This window comes from Mauremys mutica, chromosome 7, assembly GCF_020497125.1.
Source record: "Mauremys mutica isolate MM-2020 ecotype Southern chromosome 7, ASM2049712v1, whole genome shotgun sequence".
In the NCBI taxonomy this organism is placed as follows: Eukaryota; Metazoa; Chordata; order Testudines; family Geoemydidae; genus Mauremys; species Mauremys mutica.
Genome location: NC_059078.1, coordinates 10,996,105 through 11,014,868, shown reverse-complemented (window position 1 = coordinate 11,014,868; position 18,764 = coordinate 10,996,105). Strand labels below are relative to the sequence as shown.

Here is an 18,764-nt window from a genome sequence, read left to right as displayed (position 1 = left end):
AGTCTGAAGGGGGGGGGGGAATTAAGGTTTAGATCAGAGCAAATAATCTGAAGTGAAGGTACTGCCATTATCTCAATCTTTCTGAAATTGTCACAGATTAAAGGTCCAATTTAAAAAAAAAAATCACATTATCCTGCAGAGATGTTGAACTTTGGGAGAACTAGCCATGATCTTGCAGCATTAGAGTCTGGGGAATCCTAGTGGATGGCAATCTTTAGATTTTGCTGAATTTAAGGAGTTCATTACCAAGTTACTTGGTTTAAATGTTAAGAGGACTCCATCTCTTCTGAAAAAAAGTCATAATACCAGAAAAAAACAAAACAAAAAGGCAAACAATGGACACCTACTACTGTATTTTGTGAACTTGAGACCATAGAACAAAACAAAGTTTTGTTTCAGATATAGGAAAGGAGGATTTTTATTTTTCCCTAACACTAGCCCAGTGAAAAGTAAAAAAAAACTAAAAATTTTAAATACAGCTTTACTGAGAAAGTACAATCAAGCATACCATTTCCAGCTAACCTAAAGAAAAAGAAGCTGCATTTTCTGTGAGAGATTCATAAAAAATGAAAATTCAAAACCAGAGGAAAAGCTGAAAACTTAAGTCAGAGAGGTGAAGGCTTCATTCAGTATACTCTGTGATGGGAGAAGAGGGGGAGGAGAGAGAGAGCTCATTCCATTAATAGCTTTCCCCAAAGTTACTATTATTGCTGACTTTGAAGCAAACTGAACACTGAGCATTTTATCTTCCATTTTCTTTTATTTCTGTGTGTGGGTTTGCTCAGTACACGCTATGGCCTTTTAATACAACAACAAAGCAAAATAATCTAGTAAAGTTTTTAGCTCTTCCTTTCACTGTCATCCTCCTACTCCTTTGCATAGTACCCATAGTGGAGAAAGATATGCTTCTGAACACAGTACTTCCCCAGAGGTACTGGCAGTAGCAGCATGAAAGAGTCAATTTCACTCTCCTAGTGTTAGCAAATATTGGGAAAGCACTGCTGAAACAGAGTTATCACTAGGATTATCTAAAAATTCAGGGTGAAGCAAAGAAATAACTCCTGCAAACTTGCACCCAATTTAAACACCAGCTTTAGGAGCCATATTTTGCAGTATTCTTCCCTGGCCTTGATACAAACAGTATCCAAACAGATAATTACCATTTATTATTTTTGGAAATGCCTTAACGCCCATGTTGTTCTTAAATTGGGTTGTTGGGTTTTTGGTAAAAGATAAAGATCACTATGCACACAATCAGAAGTGTTCGGTGATAGGGGAGGAAGTGGAAGACATTTTTTCTATTGCCTCTGAAAATATCTAGGATGAAATCCTGGTGCCATTATAGTCAATGGCAAAACTCCCATTATTTCAGTGGAGCCAGAATTTCACCCCTGATACTTGTGTCATCCCTATGCTGCATCAAAGCTAGTGAATGAGCTAAGGAACTAGGAGAAAAAATTTACTATCTGGAAGCTAGTGTGTTGCTGTACTAGCTAAAGATACTTAGTAATTTAGGGTGAGAAGAGAAAGTGTCACTATCAGTCTATAATAGAGTTTATATTATTTTAAAACCTAGATTCAAATATTTTAAATTTCTCAACTTTAAGAATTATTTAGTCTCCCTAATTTCTCCTGCACACTTGCTATTTTGATATACCAAAGCATTTCAATACTTCTGGCTTGGAGACAGTGAAAATAGCGATATCAATGCACTGAGGATTAACATGGGAAATTCCCAACAATGATAATAGGATTTATGTATGAAGATCCCCTGTACATCAATGAAAATGACATTCTTAAACACTTTCAGCATGCAAACAAACCCTTGAATTCTACAGGCTTAACAATAAAAGTTGTGAGCTAATGATAGCTGTAGGAGCATAAAGAAATCTATAGCACTGAATGTAACACTCGTGATTATGTATTTATTGGGGTGTTCTACTTGAGTCATAAAAAAGTATTTTTTACTATTTTAGCTAACACGAGCTGACACACACAAGATAAAAATCTTAGTGAAGGCAGTTTGTAGTTTTAACACAAGTTAGAAGGACAAAATATGTGGACTATGAGCTGTCTAGGGTTAACCTGGACCTGCTAGTGGTGTGTAGTATTAACACAAGTTGAGTCTTCACTATGATTTTACCTCCTGTTAACACATTTTTTTCCTCTAGTGAAGACAAAGTCTAAAGGGGAAAAACATGGAATTTCTCAATTCAGAAGACGTTCTTTTGGTTTGTTGACTACTTGCGTAAATAAAGTTTTTGCTTTCTTTTTGGGTGTATGACACATTAGATCCAGACCTAAGGGCTTGGCTACACTTGCAGGTGTGCAGCGCTGGGAGTTGGGAAAGCGCTGGAGTGTGGCCACACTGACAGCTACCAGTGCTGCAGTGTGGCCACATTTGCAGCAGTGTTGGGAGTGGCTGCAACGTGCTTTTCAAAAGAGGGGGGTGGGGTGGAGTGTGACAGGGAGCGTGGGGGAGAGAGAGAGAGGGGATTTTTGGAGCCAACACTGTGTCAGCTCCCTGCCTTGCAAATTCTGACCACTTCCTGGACCCCTCATTCACTCTTAAATGCAAATAGCCTGCAGACCAGATAAGCAACTGCTCCCACGGACTCCAAAAAACCCTCCCCCGCTGTGCTGTTTCTCTCCTCAAGCAAACACTAGCTGTAGACATTCATTCCCCTGCCTGCCTCATTCACAGCAAACAGGAGCTGTGTTTGTTTTTTAGATAAGCAGCTCTGGGAGCCCTGAGTTCACAACAAAACAAAGAGGCATCATAACAAAACAAAGAGAGTTCTTTAGTTAAAAGCATTATGGGAAAATTCTGGAGGCCAATTACAGCGATTTTGGTGGCCACACTGGAGGAGCAGCGCTGCATCACCAGCGCTGCAATAGTATAGTTATACCCGAGGCAGAGCAGGAGTACAGCCAGTGCTGCAGCCAGGGAGATGCAGCGCTGTATGTGCCTTGAAAGTGTGGACGGTAAGTTGCAGCGCTGTAAACCCACCACCAGTGCTGCAACTCTCCAGTGTAGCCAAGCCCTAAGTAATTAAGAATACCCTCTGGCTGCATCTACACTGGCAAAACTGGTGATCATCAGTGCTGCTCCACTGGTTGTGAATTGCAGGTTCCATGTTTGCCAGGAAAGGCAAGGCCTAGTTAAGGAAGCTGACAACTGATAACGGTATTAAGAAAATGCCTTTGAATATCAAAGGATGAAACTGAGCAACAAATGCTAAGGTCTTCCCAGTGCTAACTAGGACTGGAATTGCTATTTTCAATAGCCATTACTTTTTTTTTTTTCCTGTTAGTTTTTTTTTAAAAGGAAGGACAGTAATATCGCATTGGCAAATTCCCCATCGAAACGAAGAATGGAACAAAAGAATAATAAAGGCACCTCAACTTTTCCTCATGTAGGATAGTCTTATAATATGGATCCAGATATCTTCCAATCACACAAGCTGAAAATTGTTTCACTTTACTGCAGTTCTGTAACCATGTGGGAACCAGCCTTGTCTGTGTTCTGTGCACATCCAACATTCTTATAGAATTCAGAAGTGCCTTGCTTTTGTGACCATACTACCTGATATTTTCAGCCGTTGTAAGCGAAGCGGGTTTACATTTAGTAACTGGGTGGGAAGCCTCTCAGAAAAAGTTAGGTGCTGTAGGAGGTGTTGCTTATTCACTAGGTAATGAGAGATCTTCCTGTCACAATAGTAAACCAGTGCAGCATAGAATGCACTTTGCTCCTAGAGTCTAGAATGGGGCCTTTGCTTCTATACACAGCCAATTAAAGACAATGAAGACTCCCACTCACTTAAACAGGCTTTGGACAGAACTGATTATATACAGGGTAACTCCACTGTCTTCACAGGGTCCTGATCTCACAGCGGAGGGAGGGCATGTGAGGTTGTTGCAGAGACACTGCTCAGGGATGGGAACCTCCTGGCAAACCAGCCTCCAAAATCATTCAGGCTGCACTTTCTGCACAACTAGGTGCTAGCTAAGGGGTGTGTGGTAATTGGGGGCCTCTGCTACAGGTGATGGAAATCTCAGGTACTTAAAGTCATGTCCTAGAAGTGGGAAGTGCCTAACTCCAGAATCTGCAGCTGCCTAGGGCAAGAGCTGAGGATTTAGAGTCCCTAGTGCTGCCACTGCAAGGTTCAAGCATGCTCAGCCTTGGAATTGCCACTCCTCCCTTGACTAGTAGCTGCAGCTGTCTAAGGCTGGCCTCTGGCAATTGGCCCCATAGCTATAGCCAGAGAAGCTGCAGGTGGCTCTGTGACTACTGGGGGCCATTAAGCTAGAGCCGCTAAAGACACTGGAGTTAACCTCAAGGAACAGAGGTCACCAGCAGGACAGGAATGTCAAGGGGAGCAGGGAAAGAGGAAGCAGATCAGGCTGGCAGCGGAAGAATAGCCCCAGCTGGTTGGGGAGCATGTCCAAAGTAGAAAGGAAACAAGCTTGGGGAGAGGTAGTAGACTAGCATGTAGATGGGAGCAGAGGGAGAGAGGCTGGTATCTTCAGATTCCCAAGGGCTAAGTCCTCGCTTTGGGGAAATGGTGTTTGCAGGTGGCTGGCTCACATGGCAGGATGGGGGCTGGAGGGAGGAATTGGTCAGCATTGATCAGGTATCTACTGGTTTTAGAACTTTGAGCTGAGACTAGGACCACGTGCCGTGACTGGTGACATGGGGGGTACTGGAGACATGGCTAGAGAAGGTCTGAATGAGGAAGGAGATAAATCTGTGGGGAGTTTCCCTGATCACTATGAAAGTTCTACTCACTGTGGACACTGGTAAACCCACATGGGTGTACAACTCAATGAGAAAAACGGGGGGCTGAGGGAGCTGTGTATGGCAATGCATAGAGTCATGGAGAGGTGTGTGATCAAAATGAAAAATGTCTCTGAGATTCAGTACCGGATACACTAGGGCACCAGTGGCACTGCCACACCAGGCCCACACTCAGAGCCCACAGTGATTACATAGAGGCCCAAAAATATGTTTGGTGCCGGGGCCCACAAAAGGTTAATCCGGCCTTGTATGTAGTGTCTACACTAAAGTGCTTACAGCAGCTGTGCTCCTGTAACATTTCAAGTGTAGATAAGTCCAGAGTATAAGAAAAGAACCCATGAAGATGCTGAGGAGAAAAAGAAATCTAATTAGTGGAGGGAGGTAACAGAATTGATGAAGCAAAGTTAATGAATGAATAGAAGGGGAAACTGAATAGGCCTGGGTCAGGGTATGATTAAATTAACTGGTGTATAGAGTGACTCAAAGGTAAGTGGTGGGGGTTGTCTGTGTGAGGCTCTGGGTATGTCTACACTTGCAGAGTTTTTGTGCTCTAAGTTTCACCGGTGATAGGGAACCAGTGAAAGAAAAGCGCTGGTCTGCATACTCACTTAATTCCTCAGGTGTCAGAGAGTGTTTACACTAGCAGCACTTCCATCCTGGATGAGAGCAGAGCTGTGAGGCAGCTATCCCACAGTGCAGCTCTCTCAATAGGTCTTGTAGGACCGGGGGGGGTGGGGTGCAGGTGGGGGCGCAGAAGGCATTCTGGGTCTCTGCTTAGTGCCCCGTGCTGCCCTGCTTCATGTCCCAGCAGCCCCATTACTTGCTTGTTTCTTTAGTGGCATTTTTTAAAAACCCTGCTGTCTGGCTGCTTTCCCTGCCATATCTACAAGCAAAGGGAAAGGGAGTTTCAAAAACTTCCCGGGGCTTACAGGGGGAGGGGTGGATGTCCGTTTACTTGGCGTCAGAGCAGCCAACAAAACTTGCAGATGATACAAAATTACTAAAGATAGTTAAGACCCAGGCAGACTGCCAAGAGCTACAAAAGGACAAAGCAGAGATGCTGGCCAGAGTGATCACTTTTGGCATTGTGAGATATCCTTCAGAGGTCAAAAGGTGTTTACCCTGGTAGAATGTGCCTTCACAACACAACAGCGATAAGAGCTATATGCCTCTCGTGAAGGTGGTTTTCTTTTTGCGGTGAAACTTCTGAGTTTCACCCCAAAAAGTCATTAACAAGTGTAGACGCTCCCATGGTTTTAGCACAAAAAAGGGACTTTTGCGCTTTAAATAGTAAGTGTAGAATAGCCTATGTCTAAACTGCAGACCTGGCAGCTGTACCACTGCAGCTGCACAGGTGTAAGGTCTCCCGCGTAGTTGCTCTATGCCAGCAAACTATCCCCAACAAGCGATGGTAACTATGTCGGTGGAACAGCATCTCCTGTTGACATAGCGCTATCCACATAGGCACTTGTGTCGGTGAAACTTCGGTTGGTCAAGGGTTTGTTTTTTCCACACCCCTGACTGACAAACATTTTACCAACGAAAGTGCTAGTGTAGACAAAGCCTGAGAGAGGAACAGCTTGATGTTTGTAAGAAGAACAGCAACGGTATGAAGTGAGCTTATAAGGCCTGGTATACACATAATAGAAACTACATACAGTGGCATCAGAGAGAGTTGTATGTGACAGCATATGCTCACACACATATTGATGTTACTGTTATTGTGTACATTATTGCCTAGGCTGGAATTTTCATGACACTTTAACAAGGGTGATACACAATACATTCAATGTGGCATGTTAGAATTACTATGAGGATCTTGGATTCTCCATTTCCATTTCTTTACTCAAAATGTTAATTCTGCATTAATATCTCTTTGACATTTAATTTCTGTAGGACAGATTCAGAAGCGCTTAGGACCCAAATTCCACAATGTGAGCTACTGGATGTCCCTTTCCCTTCACTTCCAAAAATCACAACACAAAAGAGACCCACACTAGTTCACATTTCTGGGAGACACCAGTACAGTTTGTGTACACCGCAATGATGCCTCCGAAGGGTACAGCACTGAAATTGCACCATTACTACACAGATAATCCTTGAAGCACAAGCATTGCATTGATAACTCCATAGTTGCCAGGGAGCCAATTTACCACCTGAGAAGAGACAAATGGGAGAGTTCCTTCAAACTTCCTGTGCTCTGTAGGCTGCAGCATACTTTGGGGTACTAATCCCAGAACCTCGCAAACTGAATTGAGTGGAGGATGACTAAAGTGACGTCAATTTTTTAAAAGGGCTCCAGAGGTGATCCTGGCAATTACAGGCCGGTAAGCCTGACTTCAGTACCGGGCAAACTGGTTGAAACTATAATAAAGAACAACATTGTCAGACATATAGATGAACATAATTTGTTGAGGAAGTGTCAACATGGTTTTAGTAAAAGGAAATCATGCCTCACCAATATACTAGAATTCTTTGAGGGGGTCAACAAGCATGTAGACCAAGGGGATCCAGTGGATAGAGTGTACTTAGATTTTCAGATAGCTTTGACAAGGTCCCTCACCAAAAGCTCTTACGCAAAGTAAGATGTCATGGGATGAGAGGGAAGGTGCTCTCATGGATTGGTAGCTGGTTAAAAGATAGGAAACAAAGAGTAGGTACAAATGGCCAGTTTTCAGAATGGAGAGAGGTAAATAGTGGTGTCCCCCAGGAGTCTGTTCTGGGACCAGTCCTATTCAACATATTCATAAATGATCAGGAAAAAGGGGTAAACAGTGAGGTGACAAAACTTGCAGATGATACAAAATTACTAAAGATAGTTAAGACCCAGGCAGACTGCCAAGAGCTACAAAAGGATCTCTCAAAACTGGGTGACAAAGCAACAAAATGGCAGATGAAATTTAATGTTGATAATGCAAAGTAATGAACATTGGAAAGCATAATCCCAACTATACATATAGAATGATGGGGTCTAAATTAGCTGTTACCACTCAAGAAAGATCTTGGAGTCATTGAATGGATCTTTTCAGAGAACTATCCACAATGTGCAGCAGCAGTCAAAAAACCTAACAGAATGCTGGGACTAATTAAGAAAGGGATAGCTAATGGGACAGAAAAGATCACATTGCCTCTATGTAAATCCATGATACACCCACATCTTGAATACTGTGTGCAGATGTGGTCGCCCCATCTCAAAAAGATATACTGGAATTGCAAAAGGTTCAGAAAAGGGCAACAAAAGTTATTAGGGGTATGGAACGGCTTGCGTATGAGGAGAGATTGATAAGACTGGGACTTTTCAGCTTGGAAAAGAGACGGCCAAGGGGAGCTATGATTGAGGTCTATAAAAGTATGACTGGTGTAAATAAAGTAGATAAGGAAGTGTTGTTTACTACTTCTCATAACACAAGAACTAGAAGTCACCAAATGAAATTAATAGGCAGCAGGTTTAAAGCAAATAAAAGGAAATATTTCTTCACACACTGCACAGTCAACCTGTGGAACTCCTTGCCAGAGGATGTTGTGAAGGCCAAGCCCATAACAGGGTTCGAAGAAGAACTAGATAAATTCATGGAGGATAGGTCTATCAGTAGCTATTAGCCAGGATGGGCAGGAATAGTGTCCCTAGCCTCTGTTTGCCAGAAGCTGGGAATGAACGACAGGGGATGGATCACTTGATGATTACCTGTTCTGTTCATTCCTTATGGGGCACCTGGCACTGGCCACTGTTGGAAGACAGGATACTGGGCTAGATGGACCTTTGGTTTGACCCAGTAGGACCATTCTTATTGGATGGTCAAACATTCAAAAATAAGCCCATTTTGGTACGGGATCAAGAAAGACTGACCACTTCAACTTCATTTTTAAAGTGGGCACATTAACAGTCACATGCCCCGCATTTATTTGAAAGTGTTATATTGCACTTGGCACAGAATTTTTAGGTAGTAGTTAATCAGAAACTTGACTAAGCAAAAACAGGTACTTTTCACTGAGAACTACCTATGTCCTCTGGCTAAAGTTTAAAAGTTTGCATTTTTAGTCAGCTGCAGTTAAAAAAAAAATATCAAGATAATAGAAAAAATAATCACTCTCCAGTAACTCAAAAAGTTGAATGAATTTGCCTCTTATTTTTTCTTCAAAAAGAAATCCAACTTTATTCTGAGACCAAACTTCTAACTTTTAGTATAAAAGGAGCTTTTCAAAAAGTTACAAGTGAAAGTCAGATGATAAATGTGATCTTATCTATACTTACTACTGAAAGCTCGACACTGGCGAACCCATGTATAAAGCAAAGCAAATTTGAAAGTAAAATAAAAACAAGAACATTGTTCATCAAAATAAGGTTTAAATTATAGCAGGGGAACCTTTGAAGTTAGAGCATATGTTGCCACAAAAATTTAAATAGACTGAAATACAAGAAAGGAACTTAACATACAAAATGCCAAAATATGTAGCTGAAATGCCAGAAAGAAAATTTGAGGAACTTCTGTCCATATTTATAGTTATTTTCATCATTAGACCAGTTTTACAACCAGCAACCCCTTTTTAGCTCTGGTTCAGCTAAAAAAAAAACCAGAACTGATCAGAGTTCACAAAGGAAGTTTTAAAAGAGTCCAATTAAAAACTAAACACTTTCCACCAGCAAGAGTAAACAACGAGATATTAAAATGGACCAAAATACTAATGAGGTTAAAAATGTGCCCCTTTCTGTATTGCCTTAGGGAGAATACAATGCATAGAACATATGCTGGACATTTAGAGACCACTACATGCTAAACTCACTCCAAGATATTTTTCAAATGCAGGCCAACCTGAGAAACTGAAAGGTTGACTCTTGGTAGCTTCCTATGTATTCAGTTAGACAGAAGTTGGGAAAACTTAGAAGACAAGAGCATCTAGGAGGGAAAACCTGACTACAAAAAAGAACCAACTATGCAATCCACAGCCTAAAGTTAAAAACCAAAACTAAGTAAACACAGAGTAATGTACTCAGAGGCACTTAGAGTAAGCACTAGTGCAGTCCTGCACAACATGCGGCCCGCACGGGCTCACTGTGCGGCCCACAGGGGGGTGAGTAGGCAAGCGGCGGGTGAGGGAGGGGGGCTGAGGAGGCAAGCAAGTGGGCAGTGGTGGGGGAGCAGGTGAGCCAGCGGTGGGGGAGGGGGCCTGAGGAAGTGAGCGGGCGGGCAGTGGCTGGCCCCAGCTCACCTCTGCTCTGCCTCCATTCCTGAATGCTCCGCCCAGCTTCTCCCCCTCCCCCGATTCCCGTGAATCAGCTGTTCGCACAGGAAGCCTGGGAGGGCAGAGAAGCGGTGCGGCAGCTTCACGCTCAGGTCCAGGGAGGTGGAGACGGAGCAGAGGTGAGCTGGGGCGGGGGGACGCGAGGAGGGCCACCCGCACAGCAGGAGGTAACCCCAGGGGGGAGGGGTGCAAGGGAACCGCTCCCTGCCCCAGCTCACCTCTGCTCTGGGCCTAAGCGCAAAGCCGCCGCTTGCTTCTCAGCCCTCCCAGGCTTCCTGCACAAACAGCTGATTCGCGGGAAGCGGGGGTGGCTGCGAGCTCGGCCTGACCCAGTGCTCCAGGTGCTGCGCCGTGGCCTGGCTCCAGCCAAGCGGCGCGGCTGTAGCACCACCAGCCACCTCCAGGCAACACGGTAAGGGGGCAGGGAGTGGGGAGGGTTGGATAAGGGGCAGTGGAGTTCGGGGTGGATAGGGGTCGGGGTGGTCAGAAGGCAGAGAATGGGGGGGTTATGGGGGCAAGGGTCCCAGGAGGGCCGTCAGGAAGGAGGGGGAGGTTGGATGGAGTGGCGGGGGGCAGTCAGGGGCAGGGGTTCCAGGGGCGGTCAGGGGACAGGGAGAAGGGGTGGTTGGATGGGGAAGGGGTCCCGGAGGGCCATCAGGAATGAGAGAAGGGGTTGGATGGGGGTGGCGGGGGGCAGTCAGGGGACAGGGAAGGGGGTTGGGTGGGGCAGAAGTCCCGGGAGGCAGGGGCGGGCCACGACCCCCTTGTGGGGTGAGGAGGGAACCGGTTGTTAAGATTTTGGCAGCTCATCAGTGGCCAGGGAGGTGGGAGGCTGAGGAAGCAAGCGGGCGGGCAGTGGCAGAGGGTGAGTATGCGAGCTGGGGGGGAGGGGGGGGGGAGAAGAGGGCTGAGAAGGCAAGCGCGGGGGGTGGGCAGGTGAGCCGGGAGGAGTGGGGGTCTGAGGAGGCGAGCGGGCAGGCATTGGCAGGGGGGCTGGTGGCCATGGGGGAGGAGGGCGGAGGAGGCAAGCTACAAGTCAGTGGCTGACCTGTTCTACTGATCTGGGCTGGCTCTCATCCCCTCTCCAAGGGTTGCCTGCCTTCCACAGTCACACCTCATTCATTCAACAGGGCAACTGATTACAAAGTGGGGGGAAGATCTTATTCTACTTCTAGCAAAAAGACATTTTTATTTTACCTTAATTATACTATCTTAGGGACCCGCTATAACATATTACCAAGGTTCAATACCGCTGCTTCGGCGGGGCAGCGCTGGGGAAGGAGGGTTTGTTTCTGCGGGGCTGGCGGCGCTGGGGGTGGGGTTGTGTTTCGGGGGCCTGGGTGGCGCTGGGGGGGGTTTCAGTGGGACCAGGGGGGGTTCGGCCCTCAGCTGTTTTCTTTAGACTAATATGGCCCTCACCGCTTTACGAGTTGTGCAGGCCTGCACTAGTGCAACCCCACCAATTCCTGGTCACAGGTCATGAATCATAGCTGTTCCCAAGCACAGAAAAGGCCTAAAACTATTTTACAATTAATCACTCCTGCCCTGAGCCCAGATTTCTCCAGGTTTTGGTAGGATCTTAACAATGTAGAAAAAATAGGTAACTAATAAAACATCTGCATTATATCTTTTACAATAGGAAAAGCTATAGTTAAGACTGCAAACTTAAAGGTTACCTGGATTGGGAGTGGAGAGGGGAGGCCTAAGGCAGAAGGGAGGGAAAAGATTATCTATGCTTTTTGGGGTATATAGAGAGATCCTGAAACTTTTTTAAAACTCTGCTTGTTTTTTCTACCTTAGAATTACCAGGAATGTCCAATCTTTTTTCCCCTGTTTTTACTACATTTCCTCAAAGGACCCAAAGAAATGGATTTGAAGCTCTTCTGCCATTAATTGAAGGGGCAGATTCTTGAATCCTTAATTCAGAGACCCTTCTTTCAACTGTTAGGCATTTGAATTAAGTGGCAATACTAAACAACCCCCTCTCCCACTCCCCCCCCCCCCGACACACACACAGTTTTAAGTAGTCTTCAACAAAAAATGCTCAATTTATCAGATTTTACTTCCGCAATACTGGAAATGTCAAATACTAGCTCTCCAGTCACCTAGAGAGACTTCCTGAAAAATAGTGTTTTTCTACATTACATTAGGGTTTGTGCAGCTCCACAAGTGATACAACTGGACTGTTTTTCTTTATAACTACTGAGTGATGTAGTTTAAGGCCTACAGAGTGGCAGAAAACAATTGTGCAACTTCACAGCTCTCCAGGTAGGGTTTTTAGGTAGCAGAGTTGCTTTCTGCTGAAAACTGTTAGCTGAAAGCTGTTTCACACGCACATTACAAATAAGATAGTACTAGGAAACAACTTGCAACCACCAGTTCTCAGATACTGTGGGTTGGGCATAATTGTTGTTCAGTATATATCTCAAAATTATAAGAAACCAACATTATTTTGCATAGCTCCATAGTGCTTGGTTAAAAATTCAGGCCACAATCTTTCAAACACTTAAGTATATACTTAACTTTGCTCACAGTAATAGCCCCATAGACTCCAGTAAGTAAAGTTATGCATATGCTTGAGCCGCAGATCAGGCTTTTACTACAAGGTGCTGCAAACCAAGTTTAGCATTTGCACAATTATACCCAGGCTTCACAATGTACCTATAAGATTTTTAATTACTAGCCCAATCCTACACACACCAAGTAATTTTACTCAGATGACTATGTCCCACTGAGTCAGATAGAACAACTCACATAAATTAGTGTTTGCAGGATTAAGACGTAGGCTATTAAATGTGCAATATATAGCACGTCCATGCTCCTTTGAGAACCTCAAGACCATTTTTTCTAGACATATTTCATTTTAATTTTCAAAGCCATACTAATTAAAAGGTAGTAACTGTTTACCTACCAGAAAGTACAGTTGCCACAGAAGGAAAAATCCTATTCTTTAAACCTTATTTTATAAAGTTATATATAAGTTTGGAAAGAAACATTAGGAAAGCCCCAATGCCTCTACCTGAAAACCAGAGGTATAACAATAAACTGAGACAAGACAGAAAGCAAAATAGCCTCATGTTATATTATCTCATTTACCTCCTTCGCCACTATCACAAATCCTTTTTGTTCACTAGCGTATGTGCCAGCAGGAATATGTACAACTCCACATAGCACTGGTAAAAGAAATGTTGCCAATGTGCAGAATCTCCAAGATAGAAAGCCCTCCCTAAAAAGAGGGCCCTAATTATTTAAATAATTGTGTTCCTGATACTGAGGTTTAGCAACCCTTAGAACTAGTTTCATTTTGACAAACATTGTCTCCGAATATTTCAATATGCAATGGGTAAATAAATTTAGCAAAATATTAGACAAAGAAATAATGTAGATCTTGAGGTCTAATGGGAGCAGAATTAAATGTACGGTGAAGCCTGCGTGCATGTAGGTCCATATATTGTCCTGTTTGTGTACAAAGGAGAACATTGGAGACTTGCTGAACTGTTACTAACAAATGTGAAACTATTAACAAACAGCCTAGAGCAACTGAAATATCTGAGTATTTAGAAAAAAAATACAGAGGGATAACAAAAGAGAAAAACTACTGAGAGTATACAAATGATGGCCCTGTACAAAGTGTGAAAAATGTGTCTCTCTCAAACAACACAGAGCCCATTGCAGGATCAAGGCCTTTGTTTGTGTAACTGACTACAAAGTTAATGCATTTCCCAAACAGAAAGCAAGCAAAAGTTAACAGTACAAAAGAGTTACATTGTATCGCCTGGCCCTAAATTCCCTATCACAAGTGATTTCTTAAATATTTCCCCTGAAATCTTTTTTTTTTTTTAATATTTTATAGTTTCCAAAACAAAAAGTAGATAGGCAAGAAAACAAAAGCCTCTAAGAAAAGTTCAGACAAATGTAAGCAATTAGCATATCTAAAGAATAATTTTACACTTTATAAAAATAAAACTTCTTCTAAAATAAGACAGCATAAAGACTCATTAAGCAAAAATATCTGTATTACAGCTGTGCCTTTTTCTGCTAAGTTGAAGCCTTTGATTCAAAGAGCAAAGTACATTTCAGAACTTGAGTTTTCCCTTCAAGGCCACAAATTCAAGCAGGAATAGCACACTACATTAAAAACAGATCTCTTGCAACTTAGACACTATAAATTAGAACAAAAAGACTCTGTGAATCAGTGGTTCCTAATAAAACAGTGGTATAGGCATATATTCCTTTCTGAAGCCTGTACTAGGCCTCAAAAACAAGGAGGCAGCCTGGGAGCCAGAAAGTGAGCAACTCACAAGCAATGCATCCAGGGAAGCCTTTCTCCTTCCTGCCAAATAGTGAGACAACAAGGAAGTCACCCAATGCAGCACCAGAGATTATCCCTGACAAGGAGATATTCCAGCTCCTTTACAACTACAATGGCCCTTCCAAGAAAAAACCAAATGGCTCCCACCCCAGTTAATGTTGATCTATGAAAGAAAGTCTGGGGAAAGTGAAATGGGAGTAGTTGTGTGCAGACTGCATTTTATTAGGTACTCATTTCCCAGAGTAACAAGTTAGCTCCCATATGCCTCTTGTGCAAACAGCACCTAAATTATTTCTCCTCTCCCCTTCATCCACATAAAAAGCAGCAACGGAATATAAGCAAGCCTGTAAGTATGCTACACAAAGCCTCCAAAAATTAATCTAAATTATGTCATCCACTTCTGTGAACCATGCTATCAGATATCACATTCAAAAGAGATCGCAATACACATTAAACTTTTCCTCTTTCAGGCTATGAAAACTGATATGAGTATTCTATAAAATACAGAAAAAGCAACAGGCTCATTGTATTTAATAGGATCAATGAAACCTGACAGATGACCCTGAACACAAGGAGAAACTTCTCAATCACAGCAGACTAATGTGTAACAACTCTAAGTGTGAAAGGAAATAAACTGAACAAAACTCAAGAGGTCTTCAGCCATCAAGAACTGCAACTAGAAGGAAGGGGACTATATTTAGCTCACCAAATCAACCTACAAGCAAACAAACTTGGGCATTATTCCATCTATCTCTGGGCCCAAAATTGAGAGCGCTCTTATAAGCCTCAACTGGGGAAGAGGAGGGGGGAGTGGGGAACAGATCAGACTTACATTGTCTCTCCAGTCTTGGCAACATGACAAAGAAACTGATCCAGTACTGGACACACTTCCTTCTTCCCCCTCTTCTCAAAATCTGCAGGTAAGAAGGGGTGGGGGTGGGGGAGGAGAAAATCCCAATCAACATTAATGGACTTGGTCTGTAAATGCAGCTCCCACAAGCAGCTTTTCCAGGTCCCGGTGTGCTGGAAAGCAGAGCCACCCCCTTCCACCCCACTCGAGCCGCAGCCTTAGGGCCCTGCGAGCCTCTTACTGCTTCTGAGGAGGGAGCCGTCTGCAGCTGAATGGCAGTAAGTCACTCGAAGTTGATTTGCAACTTCTCTGGAGCGGCTACAGCCACGAGAGAGGGGCTGAGGGACGCCGGCTGCGTCCAGGGAGGCAGGACGAGGCTCGCACGAGCGGGGCTGGGGAGAGAAAGGGCAGGGGTGAGAGGGGGGGCGGGCACACGGGGGGACTCGGCTCCGGCAGGGCAAGGGGGGGGGGATCAGTGGGAGGAAAAGCAGGAGGGCCCTACCCCCCCCAGTAACCCCCCCTGAAGCCCAGGACACCTCAGGGAGGGGGAAAGGTCATTCCCCCCCCCCCCCATGTCCCAGAGGGCTCTGCCTCCCCAGCGGGCGGGGAGAGAGGGGACTCTCCTCTCCACCGCCTGCCCCACGGGGGCCATGGCCTCCCTCAGCGCAGGGACCCACCCGCAGGGGGTCCTGCCGCCCCCGGGGAGGAGAGCGAGCGAGCGAGCGAGCTCCCCGCGTGGGGACCCCCCCCCCCAGCCCGGCCACCACCTTTCAGCGCCTCCTGCAGCCTCTCGACGTCCATGGTCCGCCGCTGCCCCCTCTCCGCGCTGCTCCCGCCTCCTGCCCCCCGCCCCGCACAGGAAACAGGCACCGGCAGCGGCACAAACACACACCGCGGCCGGGCTTAGCGAGCCTCCAACATGGCGCCCGGGCCGTCGCCGTGCGCGCCCCCGACGGCTCGCCCCCGCGCGCGGGGGGGCGGGGCCAGGCTGCTGCCGCCTGTCTGAGAGAGAGAGACGGCGGGAGTGGGCGGGCGAGGGGGCTGCGCCAGGCGGGGCCGGCGGCTGTGGCCAGGGTGCCCGTAGGCACACTCCTGCCATGCTTAGTAAGGGGGGGGCTTCCCCCGACCCCCACCTTCCACACTTAGATTTGGGGGCTTCCCAGTCCCCCCCCACACCCACCTTCCGCACTGAGATCGGGGGGCTTCCCAGCACGCCCCACACCTGCCACACTCTGACTGGGGGGCTTCCCCCGACCCCCACCTTCCACACTTTGACTTGGGAGCTTCTCAGCCCACCCCACCCACACACACACCTTCCACACTGACTGGGGGGCTTCCCAACCCCCCCCCACACACACACCTTCCACATTGACTGGGGGGCTTCCCAACCCCCCCTCCCCCCACACACACCTTCCACATTGACTGGGGGGCTTCCCAACCCCCCCTTCCCCCACACACACCTTCCACATCGACTGGGGGGCTTCCCAACCCCCCCTCCCCCCACACACACCTTCCACATTGACTGGGGGGCTTCCCAACCCCCCCTTCCCCCACACACACCTTCCACATTGACTGGGGGGCTTCCCAACCCCCCCTCCCCCCCACACACCTTCCACCCTCTGACTGGGGGGCTTCCCCGCCCCCCCCCCCCACACACACCTTCCACACTCTGGGGGGCTTCCCAGCCCCCCTCCCCCCACACACCTTCCACACTGACTGGGGGGCTGGCCCCCCCCCCCTCCCACACACACACACACACACCTTCCACACTCTGACTGGGGGGCTTCCCAGCCCCCCCCCCACACACACACCTTCCACACTCTGACTGGGGGGCTTCCCAGCCCCCCCACACACACACCTTCCACACTCTGACTGGGGGGCTTCCCAAACCCCGCCCCTCACACACACACACACACACACACACACACACACACCTTCCACACTCTGGGGGGCTTCCCAGCCCCCCTCCCCCCACACACCTTCCACACTGACTGGGGGGCTTCCCAACCCCCCCTCCCACACACACACACACACACACACACACACACACACCTTCCACACTCTGACTGGGGGGCTTCCCAGCCCCCCCCCACCTTCCACACTCTGACTGGGGGGCTTCCCAACCCCCCACCACCACCTTCCACACTCAGATTTGGGGGGCTACCCAACCCCCCATGACTCTCCCCCACACACACTTCTTCCAAACTCAGCTGAACTCCAACTGGAGCGGTAAATACATACCTTTTCTCCTTTGCTTGTGCCATTTAATTGTCCCTTATCTCTCTCTGCTAATTGCCTATTATAATATTATTTACCTTTGCAAAGTATTTTTGCAATGTTTTGTATATGAAAATTGCCATGTAAAATAAAGATGCTTTGTACAATAATGCCATTGTGTACCATGGTATGAATTAATATTTTCTATAGCTTTCAGGTATGTGTGCAACTGACTGTCCGTCTTAAAACTAAATAATTATTTCTTATATAAAAATCTAATAGAATTAAGACGTGTTTGTAGTAGGATGACCGCCCAGCCAAACATGAAGGAATATTCCTTAGTTGAGATCTAACATCTTGAATCCCATATCCAGTCATTAAAGGGCACACTTCCAGCAGTAATCATGAAAAAAACATACACAACTATACAGATGTATGATTTTCCACAGTATGTAGCTTTGCACCATAAATGAAATGTAGGATGCTATCCCTAAATTATATATATGCACACACACATTGACCATATTTTAACAGCTGTAGGTGGTCACTCACATTTGATCTGACTTAGCTTTAGAAAATTTATGTTCAAGAATATATAAATAAGAAAAGTTAATCAAACAGTTTTTGAACAAAACTACGCAAACAAATATTTTTAAAAATTACAGAAACTCAGAATGTCAATGTTTTCCATTATTTGTAATGAAAAAGCTGATCCTTTCAGTCTGAAACTCTGATTTGGCAAACAGTGATGTGCTTAATTTGGAGCATGAGTAGTTCCCATCAATGTATTAAAGTCAGTGGGACTACTCACATGCCTAAAATTAAGCACAGGAAGTAATTTGCAAAATCAGGATATTAGATTGAACATCATCAAATGGGACTTCGGTTGGGAAGTTTAAGTGAAATAACAGCCTCTGCTGAGGGAGAAAACAGAGCCATGCACTGAATACAGACACTGAAGAAGTGTGACGGACTTCTAAAACAGTTTTACAAATGTATTTTCAATATATATTCTTATAATGGTCCATACATTTCCCTACACAAAACCCCACAGAGGATGAACACCACAACTCTGCAAGCGTGGTGGTAAAATCTGTGCAATCTTCCCAATTCTTCCCTGGACTGGGTCCCAGAATCAGCAGGGGTGTAAACTGGCCTATGAACAAGCCCCTAAAATTGAAGCAGAGAGGCCTGGGATTCATGGGAATCTGAGCCCCCAGATCTGCAGATTTTAACCAGCCAGCCAGCTGCACACACAGAAACTTGTCTACTGTGAACACTTCTGTAGAATTGAGGCACCCATGGTGATTATTCCTAGAAGGAAATGGAAATGCCCATAAAAATGA

General features: G+C 45.7%; 1 protein-coding gene across 3 annotated transcripts in view; it reads right to left on the bottom strand.

The window, feature by feature from the left end:
- PPP4R2 (protein phosphatase 4 regulatory subunit 2) overlaps positions 1-16,113 on the bottom strand; it is a 50,666-nt gene extending 34,553 nt beyond the window's left edge. The window contains exons 1-2 of one of the 3 annotated variants that reach the window (XM_045024632.1): positions 15,969-16,113; positions 15,184-15,265 (exon numbers count right to left, since the gene is read on the bottom strand). In XM_045024632.1, the coding sequence (XP_044880567.1) occupies positions 15,184-15,265; positions 15,969-16,002 (116 nt within the window). In that variant the 5' untranslated portion in view covers positions 16,003-16,113. Of the gene's footprint in view, positions 1-15,183; positions 15,266-15,442; positions 15,462-15,968 lie in introns of those variants that run through there. The other 2 variants (XM_045024631.1, XM_045024633.1) reach the window with 2 other exon arrangements.
- Between the last annotated feature and the right edge of the window lie 2,651 nt (positions 16,114-18,764).